The following is a 25,713-nucleotide window of genomic DNA, read 5'->3' as shown; positions in this document are numbered from 1 at the left end:
TTGATGTTGATAAGAAGTTGTGAAGGAGGGGAAACGTCCTCCACTAAACACACCGAGACAGCAGCAGCAACGAGGAACGAACAAGAAGCTTCTTCTCCCTGACATGACGGTGTGAAGAGTCTGTAAGCTGATCTGAACTCAGTCTAACAGGTGAGAAAACTTCTCCACTTCTGATGAGGATCGCCGTGCTCTATCTCTGTTTACCTGGAGCAGAGTTTCTGTATGCTGATTGGCTGTTTGAAATCTGTAGTAGAACTTCTGTCTGAGTTACAGAAGAGTGGTTTTAGGCTGACCGGGGTGTTGAAGAGTCGCTGTTTGACGTGTGGAGTGCTACATGCGAGTGGAAAAAGTTCAAAACTACTTCATAATTTTTTGTCCCTCTGCTGCTCTTTAGCGTGGAGGTCGAACTTAAAGTTACTGACGTGATCTGGGCTGGATTATACAGAGAGCGTGAGGGGCACAGGCAGGGGCTCACGCGCACTGTGGGCAGAAAGACGTTGAGTTTTCTCTCAACATGTTCCTCGTTCACACAGCAATGAACTGACGTTGAGATAGAGCCTGCGAGTGACTGCTAACACCTGACCTTTCCTCCTGAAAATCTGACCGTTAACACCTGACCTTTCCTCCTGAATATCTGACCGTTAACACCTGACCTTTCCTCCTGAATATCTGACCATTAACACCTGACCTTTCCTCCTGAATATCTGACCATTAACACCTGACCTTTCCTCCTGAAAATCTGACCGTTAACACCTGACCTTTCCTCCTGAATATCTGACCGTTAACACCTGACCTTTCCTCCTGAATATCTGACCATTAACACCTGACCTTTCCTCCTGAATATCTGACCATTAACACCTGACCTTTCCTCCTGAATATCTGACCATTAACACCTGACCTTTCCTCCTGAATATCTGACCATTAACACCTGACCTTTCCTCCTGAATATCTGACCATTAACACCTGACCTTTCCTCCTGAATATCTGACCATTAACACCTGACCTTTCCTCCTGAATATCTGACCATTAACACCTGACCTTTCCTCCTGAATATCTGACCATTAACACCTGACCTTTCCTCCTGAATATCTGACCATTAACACCTGACCTTTCCTCCTGAATATCTGACCATTAACACCTGACCTTTCCTCCTGAATATCTGACCATTAACACCTGACCTTTCCTCCTGAATATCTGACCATTAACACCTGACCTTTCCTCCTGAATATCTGACCATTAACACCTGACCTTTCCTCCTGAATATCTGACCATTAACACCTGACCTTTCCTCCTAAATATCTGACCATTAACACCTGACCTTTCCTCCTGAATATCTAAGCCATTAACACCTGACCTTTCCTCCTGAATATATTAATTAATTATATTAATAATATCCCATCACATCATTTGTTTTGAAGCCGTAGGTGAGGTAATTTTCTGATCATTGTTTGCAAAAAGTGCACTTTAGCCAGCTCTCAAAGAAAAAAAAACAGAAGTTTTTTCTGTCCCTGTCCTTGTCTGTAAATTAAACTCCGTATGAAAACAGTTTTAATAACAATGGTGTTTTTTTTTTACTTTGAAAAGCTTGAGCCTATACTGCAGAAAATATTAAAAAAAACTTTAATACTGATATTTCTGCATTATCAGAAATATGGATCTGTTACTGCACATTTGGCTTTTTTATCATTCCTATGTCAAAGTTTTCTACAAATTTCCATGTCATGTAGCATTAAACATCAGACAGTTCTGTTCATAGGAAGCATAAATAAAATGTTTTGATCCTCAAACTGTTGCAAGGGGGATAGATTTATTTATTGCCTTTTTAAAATCTAATTTTCTATCAAAATTGTCTTGGAAACATCACATGTAAGAGCTGATTATGCAAAAATTATGATGCTAATTTCAGGAGTGGGATGCTTTACATGAACCCACTAAAGTCTGGGCTAACTAGCCCAGTATTTTTTAGCTATATATAACCTACAGGTGTTTTCAACAAATACCAGCCTATTATTCAAAACCTTCACCGTATGCATATGGTGGTAGGGGTCTCAGGGCCCTCCAAGATTTGTGCCCGGGGGCCTCTGTGTTCTTAACCTGTGCCTGGATCTGAGGCTCTCAGAGGGATAGTTAATCAAAAGTATTTATTTAATTAGGACTATAGACTCCGAAAAACGCAACAGGCCTTCATCAGAGCAGCTAACATTCCTTATAAGTCACATCAGGGCTGCAGTAATCTAGTATTCTCTTGACTATTCTGTCGCTTAATCCAGTAATCTAATCAGAAATATTTAAGGGCAATAGTGCTGGAATAATCATAACATAATTGGGGTTTGTGGATGTTGTCAGTAAATCATATTAATTCTGTGAAGAGCTCATTAAATACTGTGCAGAAGTTTTAGGCATGTTTTGCCTAAATTGAGGCTGCAGTATGTGAAGGGCAAAAGTAACAAAAATTAAATTATAAAAGTGGAGATGATAAAAAATCTCATGTGAATTGAATTATGAAGTGATAAAAATGCATTTGAATAAAAAAAGTAATAAATTGTGTTTTGATTTGATTAATTTGAGGTTGATTTGATGAAATTGTTACAATTTGATGAAAATAGTGTAAAATTTCATCATTTTGATCTTTTTCCATTCATTGTTTATCATTAACAGCTCAAACATTTTCACTGATCATCTAAGGACAGAGGCCTCAAGGGTGGAAGAAACAAAACGTGATAATAAAAATTAATGTGATTGAAATGTTTGTGATTTAATCAGTATAAATTAAACATGCATGTTATTATAAAAGTGATGAAAATGTTTGCAAAGTGAAAATAAAAGTGATGATCCAGTTATTCAATGATGAAACTTCATAGCAGTGATGGCGTTTTTAAAGACTTCTGGGATCTCTGTCATCACTCGATTACCTTTGTGGGTTTTTTGAGGGGAGAAATATTTGTGATTTTGATATTTACTAATTTTGACATTTGTGGAGTTGAGAAGCTCCGGGCTCAACCAGGTGAAGTAAGTATAGAAACAGACCTGACCCTCTGTGAATCAGACCACAGCAGCCAGAAAAAAAAAAAAAACTCCCAAAAATGTCCATAAAACTGTAAATATTGACGGTCAGACATGTCAAGTTCCTACCTTAAAATATTAACAGAGTTCTTGTGACACAAGGAGTGACATTTTTATGGTTTAGAAAAGCTGAAAAATCTGCCTCATATCTGAGATCCAGGATGTTTTTTATGTCAGCTGCTGTGGTGTGATTCATTGAGGGTTTAGGTCTTTTTCTGGCTTAAATCACCCGGCTGAGCCCGGAGATTCTCACTCGGAAACCATAATGTCAATATTCATAAAACTGTAAATGATAACAATCAATGTCAATTTATCATCTCAAAAATTCCCCAGGCTCTCGTCATGGAGTCAGAGGGAACAAGCAGAAAACCAGGACTCGGAAATTAGATACATTCATGTAAACTAGATGAATAACATAAGGATATTTAGTTTGTTTGATAAAGGGACCAGGTAGAGACCTGCTCTGTCGGAAAGGTGCTTATAGGAATTCTGTTGTGATCTGGCGCTATATAGAGAATACAGTTAAATTATCATCACATTTTGTTCCTTCCACCTGTGAGGCCTCTTTCCTTAGATGATCAATGAAAATATTTGAGCTGTTAATTAGAAATGATGAATGGAAAAAGATCAACATTTGTAAAAATTCATAAGCATTGTTATCAGTTCATAACTGAATTCACATGCATTTAAACCACCTCCACTTTAATCATTTAATTTAGCTACTTTCACCCTTCATATACAAGCCTTCCATGGCTGGTAGCTGTGAGGCATCCCCACAGCATGATGCTGCCACCACCGTTTCACATCTTGTCTGATGTCCAAACAACTCCATTTTGGTCTCATCAGACCAAAAAACTTTCTTCCTCTTGACCATGGAGTCTCCCACATGCCTTTTGGTGAATTCTAGTCCAGACTGAATCTGAGTTTTCTTCAACAGTGTCTTTCTCTTTGCCACTCTCCCATAAAGCTCTGACTGGTGAAGAACCCGGCCAACAGTTTTTGATGAAGCGTTTAAATTCGATAAGCAGATCTCTTCTGTTGTAAATTCCAGCTTCTTTCAACTAGGCTAATTGCCAAAGTAAAGCCCTATCTCCCTCTCAAAGACCTAGAGAGACTGGTTCATGCTTTTATTTCTTCTAGATTGGACTACTGTAACTCTTTATATGTAGGCTTGGACCACTCCTCAGTCCAGCGATTGCAGCTGGTCCAAAATGCGTCTGCTTGCCTTCTAACAGGCACAAAGAAGAGGAACCACATTACTCCGGTGTTGCTCTCTCTGCATTGGCTTCCTGTCCACTTCAGGATTGAATTTAAAATTCTTCTATTAGCTTATAAAGCTCTTCATGGTCTTGCACCAGCATATATATGTGAACTGCTTCATGTTCACACCCCAGCCAGAGCTCTGAGGTCTGTCAATCAGCTCCTCATGGATGTGCCCAAAACAAGGCTAAAAACAAGGGGAGATCGAGCTTTTGCAGTAGCTGCCCCAAAACTGTGGAATAGCTTACCCCTTAATGTGAGATCTGCTCAAACTGTAGAACATTTTAAATCATTGTTAAAAACTTATCTTTTCTCGTTGGCTTTCAATTCAGGAAGAGATTATTTTATTCCAACAGATTTTAGATTTAGATGCTACTGTAACTTTTACTATTACTGTAAAATGTTCTATTTTTTAAATTAATTTTACAAATTAATTGTGTGTATTCTTGTTTTATGTTTTGCTTTTATACTGTGAAGCACTTTGGTCAACCGTGGTTGTTTTAAATGTGCTATATAAATAAAGTTGAATTGAATTGAATTGAATTGAACAGTTGTTGTCTGCAGAGTCTCTCCCATCTCAGCTGCTGAAGCTTGGAACTCCTTCAGAGTAGTCATAGGTGTCTTGGTGGCCTCTCTCACCAGTCTCCTTCTTGAGGACGTCCTGATCTAGGCAGATTTACGCATGTGACATGTTCCTTCATTCTTCATGATGGATTTAACTGAACTCTGGGGGATGTTCAGAACCTTGGAAATGATTTTGTATTCATGCCGTGACTTATACTTTCCATTAACCTTTCTCTGAGATGCTTGGAGTGTTCCTTTGTCTCCATGGTGTAATTGTAGCCAGGAATACTAATGAACCAGTGACTGTACCTTCCAGACTCAAGTGTCTTTATACTACAATCACTGAGACGCATTCACTGCACTCAGCTGATCCCTACTCCACTAACTGTGAAACTACTAGCACCAATTATCTGGACCTCTGTTGAATCAGGTCAGAGTCACCATCAGAGAAAATGCAGACAGTGTCTGAACAGGTCTGACAGCCTCTATCAACCTGGATCATGCGGTTTTATTCTGGACTTGTTGATTCTTGTTATTACTCTGAATGGCTGCACAGAGGCTCTCTGGTTAGTGCTGCTCCATCACATGAATAACTTCCTGTCTCAGGCTGACAGGAACTTCCTGTGTAGAGTTTACATGTTCTCCCTGTACATGGGTGGGTTCTCTCCAGATACTCAGACTTCCTTCCACAGTCCACAGACATTCTTGTTGGTCTGATTATAAAGTGCTAACATAAGTGGAGTGGCTGATTGTTAGATTTCATCAGATCCTGTTTGCTGCTCCAACATAATTTCTGTCAGTCCTGAATATTTGTGATAAATGAACATGTTGTTGTGTTTCTGTGAAGGTGGGGGCTATGGATCAGAGAGAGGACAGAGAGGAGGAAGCCCCTCCCTCTAAAACCACACGGTTTGGGAAACATGAAGGCCAGACCACAACTCTGAGGTAAGATGAAGATCTGGAACAGTCGATGATTCTTCCAGATTACAAAGATAAGAACTAACATCACTACACCATCATTATTGTCATCACCAAATGTGGAGATTAAAGAGTCCCTCCACTCTCTGACACCCTGAGTCTCTGCTGAGTTTGCGAGCTGAATCTACCACCGTACACCCAGGCTTTTTCTCTTATTGCCATTTTATAACAAAACTCTTCATCAAGCTGTTTCACTCAACATCACAATGATTAACTCTCCATGCTCTGTGTGTGTTGTGTTGAAGCCCAAGTCAGCTCAGACCAGACTCTTGTGGACCTGGATCTGCTCTCAGCTGTGTGTCCCTCAGCAGTGACTGGTCCATGGATAACCCTCTTTACTTTAAGGATGGTCTCCAGTCTACAGTAAAAAGGTGAGAATGTGAACAGTCTTTCCGTCCTGGGTTTATGCTGTTTTTTGAATATTGTGTCTCTCCTGGACTTTTTGTCTTAAAAAGCTTGTAAAACATCAACCCTGTGGTGCACAATCAAGATTTAAACATCCTTTATTTTTCAGGACAACCTGATCTTAAAGAATATGTAAGCTGCAGTAATGTCACTGGAACTTTTGCAGTTATGGCAGTACAAAGACAAAAGAACCAAACTAAATGAAAACGAAAACTTTTTCTCCCATCTCTTGTGAACCAAATTGGGAAATACAACCATTGTATGACAAAAGTCTTAAAGATATTGACATATTTACAACAGAACGTCCTTGTGCTGTTTGGAAATAGCTTGTTTTGAGTCCTTATTCATAGCAGTTCCTGTCTGCAGTGACACAGAGGGACACATCACAGCCTCTCTGTGTCTCTTTAGCTGTGTTTCCATCAGGGTTTGATTCAGTTCGGTTTGGTATGGTTTGGTACGCTAAACCCCAAAATAGTTTGCGTTTCCACGGACACCCGTGCTCTCACTTGGGTGGGCAGGGCTGTAAAAGAATGCATGTAGAGTCACAGGCAGCGCGAGTCAGCTGTTCCAGCTGCAGAGTTAAAGAAAGGATGAGTGACAGAAATCAGTTGGGAATAAGCAGTAAACAGCTTTATTTCAGCTGAAAGTGCTTTTAAAAAAAATAACTACATCTTAATGATGTTAACCGCTGTCGGTAAAGATCCTCAGCTGATGGAATATGTGTACAGAGACGGTTTGAGTCGTAACGCTAGGTTAATATGTGAATATATCTAGTCTAGAACAGTTTATATGACAAAATATGAAAGTTTAGAGCTGAACTATGAGAATACGCCACATTAAAAATAAAGTAAAAGTTCAGCTGGTGTTAAAATCAAGCTAGATTAAGTCAGAAATCCGGGGTGCGCTAAACTTGTTTAAAAATAGTCTGCAGCCTGAAGTTTTACAAGCCCGTTCACCAACCACAGTCATGTTTTCACAGGTTATCTAACGTAAGACGTTGATTAATAACTAGTTACAGATGGGAATGAACTGTTCAAAGGCTTCGTATTCACAAAACGTCCGCATTAATTCAGTTTCTCATCCATCGCGGATGGATCAGGCTGATGTGAGCCTTCAGGTGCCGCTTTGTGTTCTTAAAATCATCCAGATAAACGTCAGGAAACTTGATTTGTGGCCAGATATCCATATACTAGGAAACAGTTTGGATCTCCATCGAGTCCAAATATTTCCCATTTAGGCAGATATTAGTCCGCTTTTCTCCGATTTTCGCCCGCTTCTCACAGCAGACTTCCATCTTTGAAGCCCGGTGGCGAGCAGCTGAGTTGCGCGCTGACGTGGCGTCAGTACAGCCCCTATTGTTGTGTGTGTAGCTCCACCTTTTTGGTACGGTTAGGTAAGATTGGCACCCCTACGGAAGGGTGCTGAAAAGTGGGACGGTACGGGTCGTTTTTTTGGGACCCTTTCTCTATGTGCCGTACCGCACCGAACTGAGCCGGACCGCTCAGTGGAAATGACCTATTTCTCTCCGTTATGAGTTCCTTTAGGCTCTCTCCTCTAGTTTGTGCACTGTTTGAAAAAGCATGATGTGACGACAGGCACAGCCTGCCATTGGTTGTCACAGCCCATGTGTTATGTGTTTTGGGAACTGGAGATGGTGGCTAATGCTAAGCTGGCAGCAGAGATGATTAAAAATGGATTTGCTGACACAGATTTAATCTGTAACGAACCCCTGAAAGTCAGACAAATTCCAGGCTTGCTAGAAAAGCTTGTGTAAGAGCTGCAAAGGCATACAAAGTGTCACTAGAACAGAAAAACAGAGGGTTTCCAGTAGGGCTGGGACGATTCACTTTTCTCCCGATTCGATTTTTTACGATTCTGTAGGTGCCGATTCGATTTAAATCGCGATTCTACGATATTGCAGATTTTTGCAATCTTTTGTTAGCTTTTTAAACACCAGTGAAAAAGATGAATGATAATGATGCCTACAGACTATATCAGGAAAAATACACATCACATGTGTATAACGATACATCACAAAATGTGTCTAACTAGAGAATACAAAATAGTTATAAAATGGTCAAGTGCAGGATTTCTCAGTTTATTCACAACAATTTAGTATCAATTTCCCAGAATTTGACACAGACTAAGCTAAATACTGAATATGAAGTGCATAAAGTCTATACATATGTGTGTAGTATATATATATGTATAACTTATTATGTAATTTTAAGTTAATATCGAATTTAACAATGTAGAATTAAGCTATTTAAAAAATATATAGTCCTGCATCATCATGCATTTTACCTATCTTTTTTCAATCTGAAGATGAGGATTTTCCCCATTTGTTGCACTGAATTAAAATGCTACCTTGATTTTTTTTTAAGAAAAGGGGAATAAATTATTATAGAGTGAATGTACTCCAATCCTTTATATTTCATATTTTATCAGTTTTTTATGTCATCACATAACGTGTTTGCGGAGGGAGATTATGAGAGACGAGCTGATCGTCATGTCCAGCTTTAAGACTGATGGACTGTGTTTTGCGGAGGGCATGACGTGACAGGTCAGTATTTCTTTCTTGTATTACCAAAGCTGTCATTCTTAACGACACTACACGGGACAGGTCCTTACAAATAAAACGACTGTGATTATGGTTGCATGAGTAGAGACCAGCGGTAGCTTCAACGGGCTTGTTTGTTGACGTTAGCCGTTAGCTGTAGCGCTAACGTGATGATGCCTTACTTGTAGATTCGTCATGTTGTCTGAGTATTTTACTCTGGAGTGGCATATCTTGCAAACGACTGTCTAACTCCTGTCTAAGTTTGTGCTGTCTTTAATGTTTTGGAAGCCAAAGTAAGTCTACACATCCACTATGAATGCGGCAGAAGTCGCTCTGCTGGGTAAGGTACAAGCAACCGGCTCACGCAGACCGGAAGTCTCGTGTGATCTCATTGTCTCAAGAGAGAAGAGGCAAGAGTTAACTGCCAGCTGGCGATGCCTGCCGCCAACTAGCGGTCAGGGGGTGAAATTACACCACAACCTACTGCACCAACAAAGTGAATAATTAGCTAATTAATTAAATATCGATACTGCATTTTAAAATATCGGTACAATATCGCGCCAGGAAGTATCGCGATATTTCAGTGTATCGATTTTTTGTCCCACCCTTAGTTTCCAGTAGGGGTGACAGAAAAAACAATACAGCATTGTTCATTGTTTGTCCAGTGAGGTCAGCAGAGTTGACGGTCATAGAGCAGGAGAAAGTTAGTACAAAAAACATGGCAGCACCAGGGGAAGGACATTAGGAATGCAAGCAGGGCATGAATGAGATGGACATGACACATCAGGTTTGCAAGAAGTGCTACATGAACACAAAATACTGGGGAAATATGACAAACATGAGGATAAGACTAATGATAAATCTATTAAACAGTTGAAAAAATCATATGGATCGCAATATATCGCAGTATATGGTATCGCAATAATCACTGTTTTTGTAAAGTGTTTAAAATCACAATGCTATCAAATCGCGACCCAAGATTTGATAAAATTGTATCATGGCGCCACAAGTGATTCCCACCCCAGTGTCTACGATTAATGGTCCAAGTTATTAAACTCTGAATAACACAGGTGTATAAAACAAGGCCAGGCTCAGGGGTTAATGGTCAGAACAAATGTAGAGATGAAAGAGTCTCTCCACTCTCTGACACCCTGAGTCTCTGCTGAGTTTGTGAGCGGACTCTTTCACCGTACACCCAGGCTTTTTCTCTTTGCCAATGAGCCGGTTTTTCTTTGAGCAACAATACTGAGTACCAGAATCAGACCAGGGTTAAATCCACTTCATCCACAATATCCAACCATCTTAAAGCCATGCCAACCCTGCCAGATTCCTCCTGAAATAATAATCATCATTTTTCAGCACATTCATGGCTGTGAGCTGAGAAAAAAAATGTCAAATGCAGCAGAATTGTCAGACATATTTACCCTGTTATTCAGTGACGTCATTTTAAAATGTAGATTCAGAACAAAACTCTTCATAAATCTGTTTCACTCAACATCACAATGATTCACTCTCCAAGCTGTGTGTGTGTTGTGTTGAAGCCCAGGTCAGCTCAGACCAGACTCTCCTGGACCTGGATCTGCTCCCAGCGGTGTGTCCCTCAGCAGTAACTTGTCCATGGATCAACCTCTTTACTTTAAGGATGGTCTCCAGTCTACAGTAAAAAGGTGAGACTGTGAACAATCTTTCTCTCCTGGGTTTATGCTATTTTTTAAATATTGTGTCTCTCCTGGAGTTTTTGTCTTAAAAAGCTTGTAAAACATCAACCCTGTGGTGCACAGTCAAGATTTAAACATCCTTTATTTTGCAGGACAACCTGATCTTAAAGAATATGTAAGCTGCAGTAATGTCACTGGAACTTTTGAGTAGTTATGGCAGTACAAAGACAAAAGAACCAAACTAAATGAAAACGAAAACTTTTTCTCCCATCTCTTGTGAACCAAATTGGGAAATACAACCATTGTATGACAAAAGTCTTAAAGATATTGACATATTTACAACAGAACGTCCTTGTGCTGTTTGGAAATAGCTTGTTTTGAGTCCTTATTCATAGCAGTTCCTGTCTGCAGTGACACAGAGGGACACATCACAGCCTCTCTGTGTCTCTTTAGCTGTGTTTCCATCAGGGTTTGATTCAGTTCGGTTTGGTATGGTTTGGTACGCTAAACCCCAAAATAGTTTGCGTTTCCACGGACACCCGTGCTCTCACTTGGGTGGGCAGGGCTGTAAAAGAGTGCATGTAGAGTCACAGGCAGCGCGAGTCAGCTGTTCCAGCTGCAGAGTTAAAGAAAGGATGAGTGACAGAAATCAGTCGGGAATAGGCAGTAAACAGCTTTATTTCAGCTGAAAGTGCTTTTAAAAAAAATAACTACATCTTAATGATGTTAACCGCTGTCGGTAAAGATCCTCAGCTGATGAAATATGTGTACAGAGACGGTTTGAGTCGTAACGCTAGGTTAATATGTGAATATATCTAGTCTAGAACAGTTTATATGACAAAATATGAAAGTTTAGAGCTGAACTATGAGAATACGCCACATTAAAAATAAAGTAAAAGTTCAGCTGGTGTTAAAATCAAGCTAGATTAAGTCAGAAATCCGGGGTGCACTAAACTTGTTTAAAAATAGTCTGCAGCCTGAAGTTTTACGAGCCCGTTCAACAACCACAGTCATGTTTTCACAGGTTATCTAACGTAAGACGTTGATTAATAACTAGTTACAGATGGGAATGAACTGTTCAAAGGCTTCGTATTCACAAAACGTCCGCATTAATTCAGTTTCTCATCCATCGCGGATGGATCAGGCTGATGTGAGCCTTCAGGTGCCGCTTTGTGTTCTTAAAATCATCCAGATAAACGTCAGGAAACTTGATTTGTGGCCAGATATCCATATACTAGGAAACAGTTTGGATCTCCATCGAGTCCAAATATTTCCCATTTAGGCAGATATTAGTCCGCTTTTCTCCGATTTTTGCCCACTTCTCACCGCAGACTTCCATCTTTGAAGCCCGGTGGCGAGCAGCTGAGTTGCGCGCTGACGTGACGTCAGTGCAGCCCCTATTGTTGTGTGTGTAGCTCCACCTTTTTGGTACGGTTAGGTAAGATTGGCACCCCTACGGAAGGGTGCTGAAAAGTGGGACGGTACGGGTCGTTTTTTTGGGACCCTTTCTCTATGTGCCGTACCGCACCGAACTGAGCCGGACCGCTCAGTGGAAATGACCTATTTCTCTCCATTATGAGTTCCTTTAGGCTCTCTCCTCTAGTTTATGCACTGTTTGAAAAAGCATGATGTGACGACAGGCACAGCCTGCCATTGGTTGTCACAGCCCATGTGTTATGTGTTTTGGGAACTGGAGATGGTGGCTAATGCTAAGCTGGCAGCAGAGATGATTGAAAATGGATTTGCTGACACAGATTTAATCTGTAACGAACCCCTGTAAGTCAGACAAATTCCAGGCTTGCTAGAAAAGCTTGTGTAAGAGCTGCAAAGGCATACAAAGTGTCGCGATATTTCAGAAAAACAGAGGGTTTCCAGTAGGGGTGACAGAAAAAACAATACAGCATTGTTCATTGTTTGTCCAGTGAGGTCAGCAGAGTTGACGGTCATAGAGCAGGAGAAAGTTAGTACAACAAACATGGCAGCACCAGGGGAAGGACATTAGGAATGCAAGCAGGGCATGAATGAGATGGACATGACACATCAGGTTTGCAAGAAGTGCTACATGAACACAAAATACTGGGGAAATATGACAAACATGAGGATAAGACTAATGATAAATCTATTAAACAGTTGAAAAAATCATATGGATCGCAATATATCGCAGTATATGGTATCGCAATAATCACTGTTTTTGTAAAGTGTTTAAAATCACAATGCTATCAAATCGCGACCCAAGATTTGATAAAATTGTACCATGGGGCCACAAGTGATTCCCACCCCAGTGTCTACGATTAATGGTCCAAGTTATTAAACTCTGAATAACACAGGTGTATAAAACAAGGCCAGGCTCAGGGGTTAATGGTCAGAACAAATGTAGAGATGAAAGAGTCTCTCCACTCTCTGACACCCTGAGTCTCTGCTGAGTTTGTGAGCTGACGCTTCCACCGTACACCCAGGCTTTTTCTCTTTGCCAATGAGCCGGTTGTTCTTTGAGCAACAATACTGAGTACCAGAATCAGACCAGGGTTAAATCCACTTCATCCACAATATCCAACCATCTTAAAGCCATGCCAACCCTGCCAGATTCCTCCTGAAATAATAATCATCATTTTTCAGCACATTCATGGCTGTGAGCTGAGAAAAAAAATGTCAAATGCAGCAGAATTGTCAGACATATTTACCCTGTTATTCAGTGACGTCATTTTAACGTGTAAAGTCAGAACAAAAGTCTTCATAAATCTGTTTCACTCAACATCACAATGATTCACTCTCCAAGCTGTGTGTGTGTTGTGTTAAAGCCCAAGTCAACTCAGACCAGACTCTCCTGGACCTGGATCTGCACCCAGCGGTGTGTCCCTCAGCAGTAACTTGTCCATGGATCAACCTCTTTATTTTAAGGATGGTCTCCAGTCTACAGTAAAAAGGTGAGAATGTGAACAATCTTTCTCTCCTGGGTTTATGCTATTTTTTAAATATTGTGTCTCTCCTGGAGTCTTTGTCTTAAAAAGCTTGTAAAACATCAACCCTGTGGTGCACAGTCAAGCTCTGAACATCCTTTATTTTTCAGGACAACCTGATCTTAAAGAATATGTAGGCTGCAGTAATGTCACTAGAATTTTTGAAAATTTATAGCAGTATAAAGAAAAAAGAACAAAACTAAATGAAAACGAAAACTCCAAGATTTTCAGGTATTTCACATGGTATACATTAATGACTGAGACTTTTTTTTTTACAAACTTTTTCTCCCATCTCTTGAGAACCAAAATTGGAAAAAAAACACAACCATTCTATGACAAAAGTCTTAAAAATATTGACATATTTACAAAAGAAAGTCCTTGTGCTTTGTGGAAATAGAGTGTTTTGAGTCCTTATTCATAGCAGTTCCTGTCTGCAGTGACACAGAGGGACACATCACAGCCTCTCTGTGTCTCTTTCTCTCCATTATGAGTCATTCAGGCTCTCTCCTCCAGTTTCTTAGTGTGTACACATGCGCTGTTTGGCACAATGACGTGGCGACTAAACAGCCTGCCATTGGTTGTCACAACCTATGTGACATGGGTTACTGGTGTGGATTTAATCTGTAAAGAACCCCTGAAAGTCACCTTAGTTTCCAGCTAAATAGAAAAGCTTGTGTAAGACCTACAAAGGCAAGGGAGGTCCGACTAGAACAGCATAACTTTAGCTTTTCCGAGGGGCAAAAGTGACTAGGATTACTGGTTTCAGTTAAGAAACTCTCAATAACACGCGTCTCTTCTTGTTGTGAGGCAACACTAGGTTCAGGGGTTAATGGTCAGAACAAATGTAGAGATTAAAGAGATTAAAAGCCACTTCATCATGATATCCAACCATCCTATTGCCATTTCATTACAAAAGTCTTTATCAAGCTGTTTCACTTAACATCACAATGATTCACTCTCCATGTCTGTGTGTATTGTGTTGAAGCCCAAGCCAGCTCAGACCAGACTCTTCTGGATATGGATCTGCTCCCAGCGGTGTGTCCTTCAGCAGTGACCGGTCCAAAGATGAACCACTTAAGTTTAAAGCTGGTCTCCAGTCTACAGTAAAAAGGTGAGAATGTTAACAGTCTTTCTCTCCTGGGTTTGGATGTTTTTGCTGTCATCAGTTTTTTTAAGTGTAAAAAAGTGTCAGTACTTCTTTTAATCAGTCTTTGTCAGTGTGTCACACAATATCGGAACTGAATCATCAATATGGATAAAAAAATCACATCTCAGTGATTTTCTTTAGCTGATCAGGAATACATTATATAACATATTCTATCCATCCATCCATCTTCTTCCACTCATCCAGGTCCAGGTTGTAGTGGTAGCAGGTTTAGCAAGTCAACCCAGACATCCTTCTCCTTAGCGACACTTTCCAACTCCTGCTTGGGGGATCCTGAGGTATTCCTATACCAGGCGGTATGTCCAGCGCATTCTGGGTCCTTTCTGAGGTCTCCTCCCAGCCGGGTGTGTGTGTGTCTGATCAGATGCACAAATGACCTCAGTTGGCTGCTTTTGATGATGTATCAGGAGTTCCCTCGGATGTCTGAACTGCTCACCCTATCTCAACGGCTGAGCCCAGCTAAAAAAAAAAACAAAACACTCATTTCAGCCAGTCTTATCTGCAATCTCATTCTTTTGGTCATTACCCAGAGTTTCTGACCATAGGTGAGGGCTTAGACTAATATTGGGAGGGTGGGAGTTGAAGACCTTACAGACAGAGGCCTCCACCAGACGTTCCCAGTTCACCCGCATTACATGTATAGGTTTACTAGGTCTGTACGGGAGCTTACCTCGCCATCTGATCCAACTCATCACCAATTGGTGATCAGTTGACAGCTCCACTTCTCTCAGAGTGTCCAAGACATACGGCCGTAGATCAGATGAAACAACAATGTAGTTGATCGTCGATCTTTGGCCTAGAGTGTTCTGGTACCAGGTACACTTATGAGCATCCCTCTGTTCAAACGTGGTGTTTGTTCTGGACAATCCATGACTAGCACGGGAGTCCAACAAAGAAACACTACTCAGGTTCAGATCCGGCAGGCCGTTCCTCCAAATAACCCTCCGTCCAGGTTTCTCCACCATTGCCCATGTAAGCGCTGAAGTCCCCCAGTACAACTATGGAGTCCCCAGGCAAGACCCCCTCCAGGACCCCATCCACCGACTCCAAGAAAGCCGCATACTCTGAACTGTCCTTTGGTGCATAAGCACAAACAACAGTTAGAAACTACTCCCTGCCACTGTCAGTCAAAGGGAGGCAACCCTCCCGATCTTCAGGGAGAACTCTCAGGCAGGGACTTGTGAGTACCCCCACACCCACCTGGCACCTATCACCTATCACCGGCTCCTTCCCAGCCAGAGAGGTCACGTTCCACATGCCCACTGTCAGTCGGTGCCACCGGGGTTTGGCATGCCAAGGCTGACACCTTTTCCTGCATCCCGATGCACACTGCCGCAGATGACCACCTCCGAGCACCTCCCCCCAGGTCTGGCTTTAGGCGAGTGCCCCAGTTTCCCATGTCCAGGATTTGCCATTTCATGATTTGGACTTAAATTGCTCTTTGCTGCCCAGGATGACACCATAGCTCTCAGGTTCATAGGCCCACACATGATCCATTATTTATAGCACTGTTTCATTAATGTATGGATTTCCACTGTCATACATTTGTTCCACAGTGTTCAGCAGCAGATATCAGAGGTTCCCACTGGTGTGTCTGCCATGCAGCATCAAGCACAGCTGGACTCCATATTTACGGTATGTAATAATGATAAAAACAAACACAAGTTGCACTTGTATGTTCTTTTATGAATATTGTATTCAAATTATGTTCATTGTATGAAATTCACCTTTATGAAAATCACCTGGCCTGGATCAGACATCATTTTTAGGGCTGTCAAAAGATTAACATTTTTAATGCAGATTAATCTCAAGATTTATTTTTTGTAATCAATTTTTTATTATTAATATCAATATTGAACAAAGGATAAATGAATAATAGGCCAAAAGAAAGCGTACAAAATCAAGATAAGCCTATCCCTCTGTTCTCAATCATCACAACACAAGTATACATAGAAGAAAAGTAAAATAAAATGCACCCCATCCAGTCCATACCCACTGACCAACCTGTCCCAGATACCCACCCACCCTACACCAAGGGCCCCAAGGATGCACCAAAGAAAGTAATAAAGCTAGTAATGTCTTTAGAGTTCTTATGATATCAAAACAATACGTTACATTATCAGGTTTAGCATGGTGCATTTCTGCTGTCCAGCATTCCTGCATGCTATATGTCTTTTGGCAGTGGTGAGGCCAGCTTAAAGGACATGCTTCTGTTAAATTGAAAGCTCTAAACTAGAGCTGTCATTAAGCAGGAGGACATTTGGTGAGAATGGAACGGGTTTGGCCAAAATACGTGATAGAATATCGCAAACTCCTCTCCAGAAATCTGCAACCCCTTGGCACTCCCAGACCATATGTAGAAAGGTGCCAGTAGATTTATCAGGGCATAAACCGCATTTAGGAGATTCTAGCACTTTCATGTAGAGAGTGTGAGATGTATAATATTTGCAATGAATAAGATTAAAGTGAATAACTTGGTGGTTAGGATTTCTGGAAGATAGGAGAGTGTTTTGCCAGATTGAATTCCAGTTACAAACAGTAGATGGTAGGTCCTTCATAGAGGTTTAACATTATCTTCCAGTAAAGTAGCATAAACTATGCTGTTGGATTTAGTCAGTAATGCAAGAAACAGATGGGCAGTCAATGAGCTGTCCCAGGGAACACCATAGGTGTACATTGCTGTGCTCAGCTGAAGGTGGAAAAAGAAAGAAGTTCCTGGTAAGTTAAAAAGATTCTGAATGTCTTGGAATGAACATAAGCCCCCTACCACAAAAAAATATCACAAAAAGTATGCACACCCTTTTTGCTCCAAGTGGGAAATGAAATTGGGTGCCCTCCTACCTGTAGGGAATAGTTATGGAATATGGGTGAATGAAGACAACGTTTTGGTAAAATATTGCACAAAGTTTTTGTATGCTGCCAAACAGAAATTAGCTCAGTAATGATGTTGCCAAACTTTGTTCTTGCTTGTTTAAGAGAAATGTTGGAATATATTTAGTCTTGCAGTCTATGTGGATGGACGATGTTTTGCTTAATGCGGCGCCAACAAACTAAAGTAGAAGGGTCCGGCCATTTAGTAACCTGAAATGCCAGATGGATGTGTGAAACACATCCATCTGAAAAACCTTCAATACTAAGTGTTTGAGAAAGAGCAAAGGCTTTGAAAAAAACTTGAAGGGTGATTGGATGAACGTTCTGTCACATCTTTACGGGCCAATCAGAGCAACAAAGCACATGACGTAGCCGTGACGGAAGTGCACATGCACAGCTACCGAGGAATAACGCCAACCATGGCGACTATAGACATGTCAGTACTCGACTTTTGTCGTCTTTGAAAAGAAAACAACTCACTGCTGTTCTTTGTTCTTCTTTTAATGAAGAAATATCATCAAGTTCTGAAGCTAATGTCTTCCACCATAATGGTACCGGCCTCTTGTTGCTATTGATTTTCTCTGATTATCTCACAAAGGTTTTAATCTTGTGAGCAGAACTTGGTTTGGTGGTTTTAAACAACAGAATCTCTTTTGTTAACCATTCTGGTTTGGTCAACAAGTTTATATTTTCTGTTCCAGATGCTTGAGGAGAACATCGTCTTGTTTGTGAAGAGTGAGTTGAAGAAGATCCAGAGATCTCTGAGTCCAGATTACCCAGAATACTTAGAGAGTCAGAGGGAGGGTGAGGAGGTGTTGGATGGTGAGGAAGAGGAGCAGAGGAGGAGCAGCAGGGAGGCGTTTCTGAAAATAACTATGAACTTCCTGAGGAGAATGAAGCAGGAGGAGCTGGCTGACTGTCTAAGTGATGGAGAGAGGAAATGGAGACAACATGGGACAGGTTTATATTTAAAACTCTGCAGTTTTTATCGTTCACACATTTGAATCAAATCTATAACTGAGAAACTGATGTGATGATTTCAGAGTTGAGACAACAAACATCATCCCTGATTCTAAGAGTATAAACACATCTGATTGGTTTTAACTAAAGCTTGTATATTATATCTGGGGATTTTTTTTGTCTTCAGGAACTAGTTCTTCAGACTGCCCAAGTAAACTCAAGTCTAACCTGAAGAGGAAGTTCCAGTGTGTGTTTGAGGGGATTGCTAAAGCAGGAAACCCAACCCTTCTGAATCAGATCTACACAGAGCTCTACATCACAGAGGGAGGGACTGGAGAGGTCAACGATGAACACGAGGTCAGACAGATTGAAACAACATTCAGGAAATCGTACAGACCAGAAACAACCATCAGACAAGAAGACATCTTTAGAGGCATACCTGGAAGAGATGAACCAATCAGAACAGTGATGACAAAGGGCGTAGCTGGCATAGGGAAAACAGTCTTAACACAGAAGTTCACTCTGGACTGGGCTGAAGGCAAAGCCAACCAGGACATCCAGTTCACATTCCCATTCACTTTCAGAGAGCTCAATTTGCTGAAAGAGAAAAAGTTCAGCTTGGTGGAGCTTGTTCGTCACTTCTTCACTGAAACCAAAGAAGCAGGACTCTGCAGGTTTGAAGAGTTCCAGGTGGTGTTCATCTTTGATGGTCTGGATGAGTGTCGACTTCCTCTGGACTTCCACAACAACCAGATCCTGACTGATGTTCAAGAGTCCACCTCAGTGGATGTGCTGCTGACGAACCTCATCAAGGGGAACCTGCTTCCATCTGCTCACCTCTGGATAACCTCACGACCTGCAGCAGCCAATCAGATCCCTCCTGAGTGTGTTGACATGGTGACAGAGGTCAGAGGGTTCAGGGACACTCAGAAGGTGGAGTACTTCAGGAAGAGATTCAGAGATGAGGAGCAGGCCAGCAGAATCATCTCCCACATCAAGATATCCAGAAGCCTCCACATCATGTGCCACATCCCAGTCTTCTGCTGGATCACTGCTACAGTCCTGGAGGATGTGCTGAAGACCAGAGAGGGAGGAGAGCTGCCCAGGACCCTTACTGAGATGTACATCCACTTCCTGGTGGTTCAGACCAAAGTGAAGAACATCAAGTATGATGGAGGAGCTGAGACTGATCCACACTGGAGTCCAGAGAGCAGGAAGATGATTGAGTCTCTGGGAAAACTGGCTTTTGAGCAGCTGCAGAAAGGAAACCTGATCTTCTATGAACCAGACCTGATGGAGTGTGGCATCGATATCAAAGAAGCCTCGGTGTACTCAGGAGTGTTCACACTGATCTTTAGAGAGGAGAGAGGACTGTACCAGGACAAGGTGTTCTGCTTCATCCATCTGAGCGTTCAGGAGTTTCTGGCTGCTCTTCATGTCCATCAGACCTTCACCAACTCTGGAGTCAACCTGATGGCAAACGAACAAACTCCATCACTGACCCCTAAAAGAGTTAGTTACAACAATAAGCTGAACCATCTCCATCAGAGTGCTGTGGACCAGGCTTTGAAGAGTCCAAATGGACACCTTGACTTGTTCCTCCGTTTCCTCCTGGGTCTTTCACTGCAGACCAACCAGCATCTTCTCCGAGGTCTGCTGACATCGATGGGAAGGACCTTAGAGACCAACCAGGAAACAGTCAAGTTCATCGAGTTAAAGATCAATGAGAGTGTGTCTGCAGAGAAAAGCATCAATCTGTTCCACTGTCTGAATGAACTGAATGATCGTTTTCTGGTGGAGAAGGTCCAAGAGTCCCTGACATCAGGAAGTCTCTCCATACATGAACTATCTCCTGCTCATTGGTCAGCTCTGGTCTTCATCCTACTGTCATCAGAAAAAGATCTGGAGGTGTTTGACCTGAGGAAATATTCTGCTTCAGAGGAGGCTCTTCTGAAGCTGCTGCCAGTGGTCAAAGCCCCCAAAAAAGCTCAGTGGGTGGAAATGTAATCATTTTAATTTAAATGTTTACAAAAATAAAACAGTTTTGTTTTCATAACTCCTTCTTCTTTTTTTTAGGTTGAGTGGATGTAATCTGTCAGAGAGAAGCTGTGAAGCTCTGTCTTCAGTCCTCAGCTCTCAGTCCTCCAGTCTGAGAGAGCTGGACCTGAGTGACAACGACCTGAAGGATTCAGGAGTGAAACTGCTTTGTGTTGGACTGGAGAGTCCACACTGCAAACTGCAAGCTCTGAGGTCAGTATGATTCTGTCTGTCTAGCTTTTACATTGGCAGCAACATTTCTGTAAATATTTGACATTAAGTTCAAATAAAAATCTTGGTTCTAACTTGCTCTTAATAAACCCGTCACACTGATTCCCTTAACCTGTTATTATTTATTTTTACACTTAATTAAAACAGTATTGTATTAAAATATGTCCTTTCAGGTTCATTGGATGTAACCTGTCAGAGGGAAGCTGTGAAGCTCTGTCTTCAGTCCTCAGCTCCCAGTCCTCCAGTCTGAGAGAGCTGGACTTGAGTGACAACAACCTGAAGGATTTAGGAGTGAAGCTGCTGTGTGCTGGACTGGAGAGTCCACACTGCAGACTGAAAGCTCTAAGGTCAGTATGAGTACACATGGAAGTTTTTTATTTTGTCTTCATTTGGATTTAGTTTCAGTCTTTCTGACAAACAAGAATTTTTAACTGATCTTATCTTTCAAGTCCCTGAGTCAACTACATTTTTCTTCATCTCCAGTCTGTCAGGCTGTCTGATCACAGAGGAAGGCTGTTCTTCTCTGGCTTCAGCTCTGAACTCCAACCCCTCCCATCTGATAGAGCTGGATCTGAGCTACAACCATCCAGGAGACCCAGGAGTTCAGCTTCTTTCTTCTGGACTAGAGAATCCACTCTGGAGACTGAAAACCCTCAGGTAGAAAAAGACAGTCATTCAACATCTGATGTGTTTTCAACTTCTTGACTTTACAGCAGGTATGCAGTGATGTGACTTGCGGCGTGAGACATGACTGCTCAGTCGGGCTGAGTGGCAAAATGGCAGTCAGCTCTATGGGAAAGAGATGAAACAGGAGAAAACAGAGTAATCTTTTCAATTAAGGATATTTGAACTGGACAGAGATCTGTACTGTTTCCCAAAGACATCGCGGACAGTTGACATTGATGTGTGGTCATATATCGACCTTCCTGACATTTATAATGGACTTCATTTCAAGTGAACAAAGCAGAGCCTTCTCTTCACGTCAGCCTGGCTCATCAGTGATGGATGTGAACTGAATTAACATTGGAAAGTATTTGTAATGTGGGGGTTTAGATCTGTTGTTTCTCTGTAGGTCTTTTCAGAGTTATATTTACTTCTTCATGCTTTAGGTAATCTTTTAAAAGATCGCAACGTGGTTGTTAAACCTGTTTGCAAAAATTTGGGATACAGCCTACTCCAGAATGAGATCACCATAGCCTACACGTCTGTCTTTCTTAATCTAGTCCAAAATAAACCCCAATCTAACGTTAATTTTAATACTAATGTGATGACATCACACAGTACAGCTCTCAACTCTCAAATTATGTCGTATAACTGTTAGTGTCACATGTTCACTTCATGAACTGTCTGTTGCTGGGCAACCAGAGCAGTTGGCAGCAAGAAAGATGCACTCTTAAGTTGTATCTTGGACTTGTAGTTTTTTTTGACAACTAAGTTGCCAAAATATGTATGTTGAAACCTGTGAAAACAAAGAAGATGAATGGTCCAGGACAGGGAAAGAACGGGAAAATTCCATCAAGAAAAACTCTAAAAAGGCGAAAAGAAGACCTCAGGCTTAACTACAACTCCTTGCTAGCTTAAATGCTAACAACAACTGCCAGTAACTGCAGTGGAACATTGCCTGATCAACAGGAGACTACTGAATGCTACCTATTGAGGTAGCATGGGGCACGTGTAAGAATGCAGCGGCCCGGCACTCCATCACTGGCAGGAAAACAAAGACCTACACTTACACCAGAACTGACAGCATGCCCACGGAGTTTACATCTTTCCTGATGGAGATTATCCGGAGAACAGAGCCCTCGGAGACTGAAAGGAGGAGGACGTGGAGCAGCACGACACCTACAGCTGGTGGGGAGGAGGCAGAGATGGCATTGTGCGAGAAGGTAAAAGCAGGGCAAACAAGCTGGCCTGCAGGCTAGGCTAAGAGCAGCCCCACACAAACCTGCCCTACTAAGCAGCTTTCTCCCGGGCTTCCTCGACAGCAGGATGGATGATGTTCGGCTGCAGAATTCTAACCACCATTTGGACCACCATGTTTGCTGCTACAGAGGAGACTGCCAATTGTAATTTCATTGCATTTTTACAATGCAATGACAATAACCGACTATCTATCTATGAACAGTCATGGAAATAACTTCAGTATTTAATCAAATAGAAATCATATTAGTTTCCAACTGCTGCTTTATTTCATCTGTGATAAATATCAGAGGACTTCACAATTTTTGGGTCGTTCCTCTATAGAACCAACAGTGTTACTCGGACATCTTGGGACTATTTGTAAAGCTATGAAACATAATCTGTTATTATTAGACGCCTTGTCATCTTAGACATTATTCATCTGTGTATTTGTTGAAATTTAAGGTCTTGATTTTCCCTTAAGTTAAGGGGAAGGAGAGTGCAGTGAGGTTAAGCTAAAATTCATCACTGTCTAAATGTTTGTTGTACCTACTGTTTACATCTTATGTCTTAATTAACATACCGCTACGGCTCAAAACATTTCTATAAATTTATTCCATCAGCTGAGGATCTGTACTGGACACAGTCAACATCATGAAGGTGTAACTATTAAATTATCAAGGTCTAATTATAAATTGTGTTAAACAGTGAAAATATAAACAAATATTCATTTCTACAGAGATGAGATGAATGCCATTAGAGCCTGTTACTCTGTCACAGTGACAAACTGAGGAACACTGCTTCATGTTGGACAGAAAATCATTCTCTCTGTGTTTCTTCCTCCAGGATGGACCACAGTGGAGAGCTGAGGTTAAAACCTGGTGTGAAGAAGTGTAAGTGTGGAATCAGTTTGACTCCTGATGACCAAACAGTAAAGAATAAAGCCTTCAGGTGTGTCTGATGATAACCTGCTGCTGTGTCTTTTTCTCTCCATCAGATTTCTGTGAACTCACACTGGACCTAAACACGATACACAGACAGCTCAAACTGTCTGAAGACAACAGGGAGGTGACACGTGTGAAGGAGAATCAGCCATATCCTGATCATCCAGACAGATTTGACACCTGGCATCAGCTGCTTTGCAATGATGGTCTGACTGGTCGCTGTTACTGGGAGGTGGAGTGGAGAGGACAAGTTTCTGTAACAGTGAGTTACAGAGGAATCAGGAGGAAAGGATGCAGTCAAGAGTATCTGTTTGGACAGAATGATCACTCCTGGAGGCTGATCTGCTCTGATAAAGATGTTTCTGTCCGTCACAAAGACATAGAAATAGACCTCCCTCTCTGCTGGCCCTCCTCCTCTGGTAGAGTAGCAGTGTATTTGGACCATCCTGCTGGCTCTCTGTCCTTCTACAGAGTCTCCTCTGACACTCTGATCCACCTCTACACCTACAACACCACATTCACTCAACCTCTCTATCCTGGGTTTGGGTTCTGGCCTGGTTCCTCAGTGTCTCTCTGTTCTCTGTAGAAAGAAGAGTCTCCTCTTCTCTCTAGAAACACAACAAGAACAGAAATACCTGATTACTTTTCCTGCTGGATTGGAGCAGATTGGACTCAAGATCTCTTAACTGCTGTTATCAAAGCTTTATGCAACAAAATATTTTCAGATTTGGATGAGCTACAGACAATGTAGCACAACTGTATGTGTCTTGTTCTAATAGCTGGAATACAAAGTTACTATTTCCACTCAAAATCTTCCATGGACCAACAGTGCCGTCTACTGCCCTGTGGAACAGTTACAATGTTCCAGCGTTCCAATCCTAAATATATGCATTTATTTATTCATTTTGTTATTTGATTTGAAAATGTGGAACAAAATCTATTTTGTTATATGATAGTTTGTGTAAATGCTATGTCATTCCTTTATTTCTTAATGCCTTTTTGGCCTTATATAAACTGTATCAGTTGGTGATGTGACTGTTAAGAATCAACCACAATTAAGATGGTTGAGTTATCCCATGAACTGAAATGCATTGTTACTGTAAAGTTTTATTTCATGACTTGAAATGAAGTGGTTCCTCATATGGACTGGGATAATGTTTATCCAATGAAGGGTGAAATATGGTATTCTTTATTTTGGCCTCCCTGGGAGGAACGAAAAAACTCGCCCCTCCCAGAAAAACAAACAGTGCTTTCAAGCATTTAAATCTCTTTTTGCTTTTCGTTTTTCCTATTTCTAGCTTTTCTTTTTCAGTAGTTAATGTTTTTGCTTTTTGCTTCAATCCTTAGTTCTTTTTCCTTTTTTGTCTTAGTTTTGTTTTGTCAAATCTGTTAATACTTTTTTTGGTTTGAACCCTGCATGTCCAGACTTCACAGCTGAGTTTACCTGCCAGTTAAATTCTTCAGGTAACCCTCAGAAGTGTCATTGGCTGGCCAGAGACATTATTTTTGATGGTTATTTGGGTGAATTGAGGATTTTTGGAACTGGACAAGTCGGCCCGAATCAGTAGAGAGAAAAGATTGCCGTGTCAGACCGTTACCTGGAGGGATCCACTAAGCACCGTACAACTTTGCAGATCTGATCATCTCCTTAACAACTGAATCCATTATTTCGGGCAGCTGATCCAGGCGGTACACACAGATCCTGCTCTTTCAGCTAGACAGTTCATCTCCAGGACCCCATCCCTCTACGTCAAAAGTAGGGGATTCATGTCTCCTTAAGAACGACTTGATGTGTTTCACTCTGGTTCCATCTCCGCTTATCCGAGATCGGGTCGCGGGGGCAGCAGCCTAAGCAGGGAATCTCAGACTTCCCTCTCTCCGGCCACTTTGTCCAGCTCTTCCCAGGGGATCCCGAGGCATTCCCAGGCCAGCGGAGCGACATAGTCTCTCCAGCTTGTCCTGGGTCTTCCCCGGGGCCTCCTCCCAGTGGGACTTGCCCGGAACACCTCACCAGGGAGGCGTCCAGGAGGCATCCGGACCAGATGCCTGAGCCACCTCATCTGGCTCCTCTCAACGTGGAGGAGCAGCGGCTCTACTCCGAGTCTCTCCCGGATGGCCCAGCTTTTTACCCTGTCTCTAAGGGAGAGCCCAGACACCCTAT

The 25,713-nt window shown here is 41.7% G+C and overlaps 1 protein-coding gene across 1 annotated transcript; it reads left to right on the top strand.

Annotated features, from left to right (window-relative positions):
- LOC121521253 (NLR family CARD domain-containing protein 3-like) lies at positions 1 to 25,490 on the top strand. The gene is given in 14 exon segments (XM_041805083.1): positions 1 to 150; positions 5,735 to 5,832; positions 6,111 to 6,236; positions 10,372 to 10,497; positions 13,287 to 13,412; positions 14,431 to 14,556; positions 16,167 to 16,245; positions 18,183 to 18,441; positions 18,629 to 20,432; positions 20,518 to 20,691; positions 20,883 to 21,056; positions 21,193 to 21,366; positions 23,455 to 23,501; positions 23,606 to 25,490. Coding segments are annotated over 13 exon segments (4,002 nt in total). The 5' UTR covers positions 1 to 150; positions 5,735 to 5,743; the 3' UTR covers positions 24,304 to 25,490.
- Positions 25,491 to 25,713: the final 223 nt, after the last annotated feature.

The sequence above is a fragment of the Cheilinus undulatus genome, linkage group 14, assembly GCF_018320785.1.
Source record: "Cheilinus undulatus linkage group 14, ASM1832078v1, whole genome shotgun sequence".
NCBI classification, from domain to species: Eukaryota; Metazoa; Chordata; class Actinopteri; order Labriformes; family Labridae; genus Cheilinus; species Cheilinus undulatus.
Note: the sequence above shows the minus strand (reverse complement) of the source record. Positions and strands in the feature narration are given on the sequence as shown.